The sequence below is a fragment of the Azolla caroliniana genome, unplaced genomic scaffold, assembly GCF_043228905.1.
Source record: "Azolla caroliniana isolate FFs.n. ecotype wild unplaced genomic scaffold, voAzoCaro1.0.p SCAF_1240, whole genome shotgun sequence".
Taxonomy (NCBI): domain Eukaryota; kingdom Viridiplantae; phylum Streptophyta; class Polypodiopsida; order Salviniales; family Salviniaceae; genus Azolla; species Azolla caroliniana.
The window spans coordinates 1-10,709 of NW_028231675.1; the positions used below are offsets into that span (position 1 = coordinate 1).

The following is a 10,709-nucleotide window of genomic DNA, read 5'->3' on the forward strand; positions in this document are numbered from 1 at the left end:
AAGGAGTTCAATGCATGTGATGTGCCCTGGCCCACACCTTCAAATGTCCTATGGGCAAAGGGCCAATACAAGTGGGTAATCACATAGTTTAAGGGTAAGTCTATCGATTAGAGTGAGGTGTAATGCACACACTAGGCATCCAAGATACAACCACAAACATGATTACAATATTTTGATGATAAAAGGCCCAAAAACCATATCAACATTTGTTTTGAAACTCAAAGAAGCACGTTTGAGACACAAGCATACATTCTCATTCCCTATCCATGTAAGTTTGTAACCAAACTTGAGAGAAAATAAGGCTATAGATATTCGTGACACAATTATGATGCAAAGAAAGAAACTTGGGTGGAAAAAACAAAACACTTTTTTGTCTCAAAATATTAATATTGCAAGATGCTCATTCTCGATGGGGAAGCATGGACATTTGCACCTCATCCGTCAATCTACCTTAAGACTAAACTCAAAATAATTTGTAGCAAGCCTTGAGAGGCAAAATTAGGAGATCCAAAACAATGTCTTTTTTATACACAATGCTTCATCTCAATCGTCCATGTGAATGATTGGTATTGAAATATAGGTGTAAGATGTTAACATTGAATGTTAATATCTATCTAGCTCAAATGTGTAAGTTGTGAATGTTTGTTCGAGGTGAACACGAGTTGGTGGTTACAAATCCATCAAATCCTACCTAAGATGAGGCATACACCTCAAGACCAAATATAAATACAACTCGTGATACATCCATTTGTCAAAACTTAACCAATGACCGCATATAAATACAATATATGGTACACCCATCCATCATAACCCAATCGAAGACCAATTACATATATGACTATGATACATCCATCCATCAAAACCAATTTCAATACCAAATATAGATGCAACTAAGTGATATGCCCATCCAACAAAACCCAAGCAAAAACTAGATATACACATGATTTGTGAAACACGTCCATTAGAACCCAACAAAGGACCGAAATACATAGAAACCACAATAGATCCATCCATCTAAATTTTAGCTCAAAGATAGATCCGATGTAGAAGCAACGAAACATGCATGCATTGTTCGAATGCCCACCGAAAAAGGCTAGTAATAGTAAATGCACAATCCATGATATATATGCGAATGCATCTACTAGAAATTGTGCTGAGAGCCAAATATACAAACAACCAATGTTACATCCATCCATCTATATGTTAGAACCCATCCTAAGATGAACAAATCAATGCAGCGGATGCAAGCATTAAGACCCAACCAAAATGACCAAAATGGACGAGACAATGTGATCCATCCATCAAGATCCAATGTAAGGAATGCAGTCCAGATAGAGATGCATTGTTCAGAATGTCCACTGAAAAAGGCCAGTAAATACACAACCAACAATATATACATGTGAATGCATCTAGTAGAAATCTTGTGCAGAGCTAGATATACATACAACAATCTCCCAATATATACATGCAACTAGTGTTACATCCATCCATCTAGTGGAACTTGTGCGCAAAGCTAGATTATACAAACAACCATATGCCTGATTATACACACAACCATATGCCTGATTATACATACAACCAGTGTTACATCGATCCACCCATATGTTAAAACCCGTTCTGAGATGTATGAGGTCTACAACACGCAATTCAGTGTATGCAGGCATCTATCGAGACCCAACTAGAGGACCCGAATGGATGAGATGTAAAACGATCTAGATACATATACAATGATACAAATACATAGATACAAGATACAAATACAAATACATATACAGATACAGACACACAGATACAGATATATATATAGATACACAGATGCAAATACAGATACAAATACATAAATACACAGATACAGATACATATACAGATAGATACAGATAGAGATACACAGATAGAGATAGAGATAGAGATACATACACAGATACAGATATAGATACATATACAGATACAGATACGTATCCGCGAGCTTGAGATGAGTTAGCGAATTGAATTGATCGAGAGAGGCAGGCATGTGAATGGGGGCCTCTACTACTACTACTACTACTACTACTACATCATTCCCCTCACCCCCCAAAAGAACATCAAAAATCTAGGCGCCAAAAAAGACAAGAAAGAGCTCCCCTGCCTCCCCTGCCTCTCTCTCTTCTCTCTCTCTTCTCCTCTGTTTCTAAACATGGCCATGTGAAAGTCTCCTTCCCCTCTCTCTCTCTCTCTCTCTCTCTTTCTCTGTGTTTTTCCTTGCTCTTCTTCACTTCATTCATTCAGATCTGCCTTCACTTCCCCCCCCCCCCCCCCCCAAAAAAAAAATCTGCAGAAGAAAACAAAGGGGGAAAATCAGAACAACACTCCTCTAAACTTTATCACCAGATTCTCTCTCACCGTTTCTTCACATTGCCATTTTTTTCTCTTAGACTATCTACACTTCTTCTTCTTCTTCTTCTTCTGCTGCTGCTGCCCTACTTCTTTCTCACCATGCATTTCTCCAAGCTCGATGACTCGCCCATGTTCAGGAAACAGGTGCAATCTGCTTCTCCCCCTCTCATTTGGTACCTCGGAAAATTTGAGCGAGCGAGAGACTTTTGTTATGCTCTTCATCAGAATGCGTAGTTGTTTGTTACGAACGCTGCTAGACCTGTCGAACTTCATCGAATTGCTGCTATTTTATTTTTCAGAATGTGTTTTTTTCTGCATAAATACTATGACCTATCAAATGTCAGGGACAAATGTTGCCATTCTTCACCAGAATGTGTCTTTTGCATGAATGCTAGACCTATCAAGTATCACGCAAATTGTTGTTAGATCAGAATGTCTCCATTCCATGAATGCTAGGCCTATCAAACGTCAGAGAATTGTTGTTATTCTTCGTCAGAACGTGTCTTCCCTATAAAATTGTTGTGAAATTGTTATTCTTTGTTAGAATTTGTCCTTCTCACGAATATCAGGCCTTTCAAATGTCAGAAAACTGTATTTGTTCTTCATCAGAATGTGTATTATATGCAGTACTACGATTCTGATGGGATTCCTCGTTGGCAGAGGAGAAACTTGGAACATCTCATACAGTGTCGCTTATCCTAGACTCATCAAATATTACAAAATTGTTGGTATTTTCCATCATAACGCGTGCTTTTAATAAAGATTAGACCAATCAAGCGTCAGAAAGGTGCAGAACATTGCTGTTAATATTCATCGGACTTTGTCATCCTCACAACAAGTTGTCACTTTTACAAAAATACTAGGCTTATCGAAAATCTGAAAATTTGTTTGTATTTTTATCAGAATGTGCTATTTTATAAAAAAAAAAACTAGACCTATCAAATGTCGGAAAATTGTTGTTATTCCTCATCAAAGTGTGCTTTGCATTCTCTATCATTCTTGATGAAGATACAAATTAGCCATATAAAAGACTCTGTTGTTATGTTATTCATCACCGAAATGTATCTAATCACACTTCATTTTGGAACATTTTTCATAAATGCACAAATGCTAGACCTTGCAAACATTGAACAATTATCATTCTAATCGAAGTGCATCTTAACTCCACTAAACATCACATCTGAGTATGATAAATTTTGATAGATCCATCTTCTAGCATTTGTATGACTGCAGTGACGACTTTCAAGGTATAGAACATGATAGAGTGAATTCTGACACATTTGATGGTTGTTCCATTCGTGTGATTATGGAACATTCTACCTAATTCAGCTTGGTTAATGGCATGTGGAATGGGAAATTCATTCCTTCATCTACCTTATGCCAAGACTTCCATGTGTGTGTCATTTGTGATGATGAATTCTCTGACATCAAAATGACTACACGTCTGAATGAATCGGAATCCACTGATGCATGAAAGATTGAAAACAAAATTTGAAATGTTCAAGGCCTCCAAGAAGCTGGATTTTGTATCATGTTAACAGTGATAGGAAGTCAAGTGACAAAGGAAGAGCAGTAATTATGATAGAATGCAATCATCCCAAATTCATTAAAAATCAGTCTGCATGTCTACAATGACTCAGTGTGGCCCAAACTTTGAAATATCTTAACCCATTGTGCAAACCTTAATTAATTGTACGGCCTTCAGCTCTAGGAACTTAATAATTCCGAGGTTCAGTAGGCTTTCTAGTGATTTTTTTCTTCAGCATGTTTGTCAAAGCCATCCCCTCCAACTTTGGGAATACTCAAAGAATAAATAGACCCAACTCTACTTCTAGGTGGCAATCTTCTGTAGAGGCGTCACTCTCACTGAAGGCCCATTGCAGTAGGCATACATTTGTCATTGAGATCCCAAAAGACTCATTTTAGGAGGAAATTATTAATATCTTTAATAAATAAACTCTTAAAATGTTGTTAATTGGATCAAACATCGTAAATTAAAATGCTGTATCTGAATAAAATGACCTCACTGCATCACATTTATAATAAAGGAAACTCACGCCTTGAAGACTGAAGCTCATGGCTCATGCTGTTTGTTAGATTATGAGTAGAGGTTTCCACAACTTCTTTTCTATGCTTACTATTACAGTACGTTTGATCAAGAAAGACTACATTTTTCATGAATTGATTTGTTTTCTTTATATTCAGCTTCAAGCTCTAGAGGAAACTGCAGATTCATTGAAGGATCGCTGCCTGAAGTTCTATAAAGGTTGCCGGAAATATACGTATGTGCACACCTTGTAAACTTTATTGATTAGCTCCAATTCATGAAGTACTGTGTTATTCTATGTAGGAAGTTTAATTTTCAAACTATTCCCATGTCAACTATGATCTTATGCAGGCATTTCTGTCTGAAGACCACCCTAACCTGGCCATGCCAAAAATACATCTCTCTTCTGAAGGCTCAAAAATGTGTATTTAGCCTAGTGTATGTTGGTGCTATTAAAATGAGCACGTGAGAACAGACCTCTACACTCTAATGTTGTCTCAAGCCCCTTATAACTTCTTGGCTTCTAGGACACCGTATCACTTACATACTTTTGTTTCATGGGGCATGAGGCTAAAGCTTTCCGTAATCATTTGAATCTTAGAAGGAAATAAAACCTGCTTGCACATGAGATATTGTTGTAAATGGGCTGTAAAATTTCTAATACACTTTTGTTATTGATCACCTAGTCCTCCCACTATTTATGTCTATTGTTTCTTGATGACATGTAGCTATTTGTCTTTCATTATCATACTTTATATATGCTTTATCTTTAACGGAAACTACTTTGAAGTAATTAACTCGACATGTAGTTATTTATCTTATCTTCTTCACTTTTTCGTTCATCGTCAGATTTTATACATGCTTCATCTTAAATGGAAACTACTTTGAAGTAATTAACTCGTAATGTGTTTTATATGCATCTTAGGTGATCATGGATATATATTTTTATGCAATTACCACTAGAACCATTTCTTAAGCTTGCAAACTTGGAATGTGTTTCCCCTGTTTCCTATTATACTAGCAAATCTGTCACGACCTCTGTGTATACATGAGAGTGATTTCAACAGCTTACAAACAAAATTATTACATTGATGGGGTACCACTTATGTAGCTTTGTTCGAAAGTTGGATGACTACAAAATGTGCATCCATGAATTCACCTTTATCTTGGTCATGTGATTGGGCTTGAGTAAAATTTGGGAATAATGGCAATCATAATAATCCTTTGTAAACAGGGGAACTATTTACATCCCTGTATTTCACTCAGTGTTGTTTCTCGCAAGTGAATCTTGGCTGCTTCTTTGGCAAGTAAATTAAATTGAACTTTACCATGCATTACAAATCTATGGGAAATGTTTTAGTCTATGCATTGTATCTTTTTTCTAAAGATTGTTCTTTTTTGGCCTTACACAGAGAGGGTCTCGGTGAAGCCTATGATGGGGACATTGGCTTTGCAAGTTCTTTGGAGAGTTTTGGAGGAGGTTTTGATGATCCTATATACACGGCTGTTGGAGGTAACTATTTCGTTGTTAGTTTCAAATTTATCTCCATATTACTGATGCATTCTAAAAATTTTATTGTAATTATTTGTCGAAGGTCTCAGATTTTCTGTGCATCTTTGATCACATAAACCATTACATGGCTTATATATTAGAAACAATGTAGCTTATCATGATTTGTGTGATTTGTTAGATAGTTGATAGTAGTGTTGTTTATCAGTTCATTTTTGCAAGAGAATGGCAGAAATGTTTTTGCAGCAGTAATCACATTGTGGAGTGGATATCATTCTGTATTAGAGAATTATTCTTGTGAGTTTAAGATTGTGGACAACTGATGTCTGCAATCGTTTGAAACTATTCCTTTTGTTCCAGACTTGGGGAAACATGCATATCATAGTGAGGTGATATTGGTCAGAGTTATGGATGTCTCTAGAGTGTGCATTCCGTATGCTTGTTGAATGATCAATGTTTTCACTTGTCCTTTCAATATAATGATGCTAGTTGCTGATGCTGAATGCAGTCTTATATTGTCTATTATTATTCCTTAACCTACCCATCCTTTCATGAAATTATGTTGTTGCTTATAAAAAATTTGAACTCCTTGTTGGGCCTGGGATGCATTTGCTTTTCTTTTCTATTTTTCTGGTTCTTGCCATTAGTTTATTTTTATATATCATATTGTTTCCTGTTTGTAATGAAATGGAACATCTCTCAGGGTCCGTGACGACAAAATTTGCTATTGCATTGAGGGAGATATCAACGTACAAAGAAATTCTCCGTTCACAGGTGCAGTTCTAGATTTAATGACCATAAACTTATCACTTGTTATGTGAATAAACAAAACTAAAATCTGGTTGGTATGTCCTATATGAGCCTATTGAGCCTTTAGCTAAGAAAGTGTGTGATGAAATTAAAATAATCATGCTATTGAAGACTTTAGTTGAGGCTTCTTTGTATGGAGATATGCATTTAGGATATTCAATTGCAATTTGAGGATGGATTTCAAATAATTAGAATGCAACATTTCCCCGCGAGTATTTCAAACACTATCAAATCAGTCACACAATTATTTTTAACTTAGTCCTCCATCAGCTCCATGGAAAATTCATTGTCACTGAGTGCATTGATTCTTATACCTAGTGCTCAGTTTGTCAGCCTACTTACCAGCATTGTGACCCATCAACTAGGACATCAGGACAGTATTTGGTGGCCAATGGGATCACCACATATGTCTTTTGTTCGTATTGATGAATTTCATTTTTCTCGTAGACTAGACAACGTTTTTAGATGCACAGTCTCTTCTTGGCTCTCAAAGGTCATTTTAATGAGCTCATTTTGTGGAACACTCAATTTTGTCAATTCTCACCCTAAGATTGTTGGTGCTGGAAGAGTTTCCCTCCATCTATGTTGGCTCCTTTGAGTTGTTTCTTAGAGTCCTTGACATTAGTTGTCTATGATTCATCCTTTTAGTTGTCTCTTAGAGTCCTTGACACTCCTGTTTCTTTTAGTTTTTTCGGTTTGTGAACTATTGAGGGAGTCAGTAAGTTGTAAAGTTGCTTGTGATGGACATGTGAAGACTTATCAGATGGAGCACAATTAATTCGTAGAAGGTCAGAGAAGGTAGATAGGTACAGCTGCTGGAAGAGTTTCCCTCCATCTATGTTGGCTCCTTTGAGTTGTTTCTTAGAGTCCTTGACATTAGTTGTCTATGATTCATCCTTTTAGTTGTCTCTTAGAGTCCTTGACACTCCTGTTTCTTTTAGTTTTTTCGGTTTGTGAACTATTGAGGGAGTCAGTAAGTTGTAAAGTTGCTTGTGATGGACATGTGAAGACTTATCAGATGGAGCACAATTAATTCGTAGAAGGTCAGAGAAGGTAGATAGGTACAGCTTCTGTTGAGGCTGGGAAAGAATTTCAGAGAAGTAGACAGGAAACCAACAAGCAGAGTGAGTTTAGAGTTCTCCCTTTATGAATGGGCTGGTGGGATGGGAATGTGGTCACAACTATATAAGGATCTGTAGAGAAAGATTGAGGGCAGAGAATGCAATGAGCTTTCTAGTGCACATCATGAAGTGTGTCAAAAACTACTTTATGTCTGGTTCATTTAAAAAATTTCCTCACTTCTGTTGTTATGAACTTGGAAAATGGAAATGCTTGTTTTGAAATTGAAATGGTAGACAGAGATGTCGGAAAAGTTTCAGATTGGTTTCTAGAGTATCATAGAGTGTTTCACTACATCAAATCTTCAACAACATGATATGTAGAGTAGATTTGTTGAGCGTACCTATCATGTTAATGCTAGAGGTTGAAATTGATTATGACAGACTTTTTGTCTGCTAGTGTCTCAAATCTTTTGGATTTCTGGGCAAAGCTAGAGCCAGGGTCTCAGTAAAAAGATACAAGAGACACATATTGGCATGAAAAGTTAATCTCCAATCCATATGGTGTATGGCTTTTTAGGGTGTTTCATGATAAGTCCTAACAATAGGCGTAGCCAATGTTTTGTGAAGTTTATTATTCTACTAGTAGACTATTATGTTCCATAGAAAATGGAGCCTAAAAGTTGATGCATTTATAAATCTCTTGTTTAACCCATCATAGCTTTATAAACTACATGGCATATGAAGCCAAAATGATTCTTTCAACTTACACGACTCAACTTTTAGGTGGAGCTTAATCTTAATGAGCAGTTGATTCAATTCGCAAGCATCGATCTTCAAGATATCAAGGTATATCATGTTGTTTCTGCTAATAATAGTCATTAAATATGAATGCAACTCTTTTTTGGTATTTGCATCATTGAATTTTTGAGAATTACAATTACCTGGACTGCTTCATCAATTTGTAAACTGACCTAAATATCAAGGGTATATAATGTTGCTGCTGCTTATCATAGTTATTAAATATGAATGCTGCTCTTTTATTAGAATTTGCATCATTGAAATTTGATTTAATGAATGAGGTGAGAGGTACAATCACCTAGACTGCTTCATCAATGGAACAGTTCTACCTCTCTTCTCCAGCAGTTACATTTTGTTGTTATAATGCTGGAAAATCATAACTTATGTATCCATTTGCTACAGTATCACTAGCTTTTACAAATTAGGTTGAGCAAAGCCCCTATTCGTTGTGCAAAGAATGTGTTTGAAGTGTCCACAGAAGACAACCTGTGACTTATTTGTCATACCTTACTCATTTTTTTCCAATACGTATGATCTACTATTTGAATGGGTGATATTTATCTTGTCAACTTGGAGTACAAGTTTTGTCATTAAAGCAATATTTTATCTTCAAATAATTTGAAACTGAAAATGAACTCATAGATAATGGTGTTTTCTAGTTGCTCTGCTATAGTATGCTGTAAAAGGTTTTCTTGGTAGGCTATCCCATTTTTTATAGATTTGAGAAGCAAGAACAGAAAAGGTTGCCTCCCTCTTAGTGATTTTGTTTCAAATACTAGAAACGGTTCCAGAAAACATTATGCTAGGATATTTGTGAGGTGCTATATGTAAATATTCCATCCTTCTTTTTTGATGGTTGTATTCCTGTAATTTGCAAGAATTATCTCAATATTTGCTGTTTAATTTAACATCTAGTGTGTTTTATGGATTTAGAACTTAACAAAGGCTTAAAAATGCGATTTATTCTTAATGTCGATATTATTCTTAACGTTGGTATTTATCTTTTCAACATCTTGAATTAATCTCATGCCACTTGTCAGGACTTACATTGTGTGTGTGAGGGTCCCTTTCCAGGGTGTGCATGATTGCTATGTCCAAAATATTTTCTGTCTTTCTTTTGTTTACATGGGCCTGAAGCGCCAATGGATATGAACTCATTTACTTGACTTCCAAGCGTAATTTGTCATTATTTCACTTTGCTTTTTAACATGCTTTCAAGCCTGGACTTGAAATTCACAGGAAGTTCGTAAACGATTTGACAAAGCAAGTTTGCATTATGATCAGGTTTGTCTATGCTAAATGTGTGCAAGTCAAAACCTTTGGATGGTCTGATATTGAGAAAACTAATACTAACATGCCATAATTGAAAACGAATACCTGAATTGTTGCAGTCAAGAGAGAAGTTTCTCTCTCTGAAGAAAGGGACAAAAGTTGATGTGGTTTCAGAGATTGAGGAGGTAGTGCAATTGTTATTTTAAGCCCTAAACTTGGGATGGTTTCTGGTGTAGTTTCCTTGTGCTATTTTCCTAATAATGATCTTTTAATTAGGAACTCCGAAATTCTAGGTCAGCATTTGAACAAGCAAGATTCAACCTAGTAAGATGGTCCTTTATGCTTTTCGATGCATGAACTTATCAATTGTGTTTAATTTCTCCTTCACTAAATAACTGCAGGTTACTTGCTTATCAAACATTGAAGCCAAAAAGAAGTTTGAATTTTTGGAGTCTGTGAGTGGAGCTATGGATGCTCACCTACGTTACTTTAAGCAGGTTATGATCCCCCATGCTAATTAGTTTTCAGCATTTTATTCCACAAGTATGATGATCTTGTGAATGTCATATGTTAGGGCTATGAACTACTTCATCAGATGGAACCGTATATTCATGAGGTCAGTAGGTATGTTTGTTGTATATGGAACTGTATAAATGTGCTTCCATAATGCACCAACTCATCCTTTTAGGCCACAGGTTTCAACATATGCCCAACAGTGCCGAGAACAAGCTACATATGAGCAAGCAGCATTGGCAGAACGAATGCAAGATTTTAGGCAGCAGATGGAACGGGACAATCAAAGGTCTTTTAGTGACATAGAAGCTTCACCTAGTGGAGA

At 36.2% G+C, this 10,709-nt stretch overlaps 1 protein-coding gene across 1 annotated transcript; it reads left to right on the forward strand.

The window, feature by feature from the left end:
• Positions 1 to 2,402: 2,402 nt before the first annotated feature.
• Positions 2,403 to 10,704, forward strand: LOC147847292 (ADP-ribosylation factor GTPase-activating protein AGD3-like; the record flags this gene model as incomplete). Its single annotated transcript, XM_087339350.1, has 11 exons — positions 2,403 to 2,517; positions 4,579 to 4,655; positions 5,833 to 5,933; positions 6,634 to 6,704; positions 8,585 to 8,647; positions 9,839 to 9,883; positions 9,991 to 10,056; positions 10,148 to 10,195; positions 10,273 to 10,368; positions 10,446 to 10,487; positions 10,567 to 10,704. Coding segments are annotated over exons 1-11 (792 nt in total), but the record flags the coding sequence as incomplete, so codon positions are not given.
• Between the last annotated feature and the right edge of the window lie 5 nt (positions 10,705 to 10,709).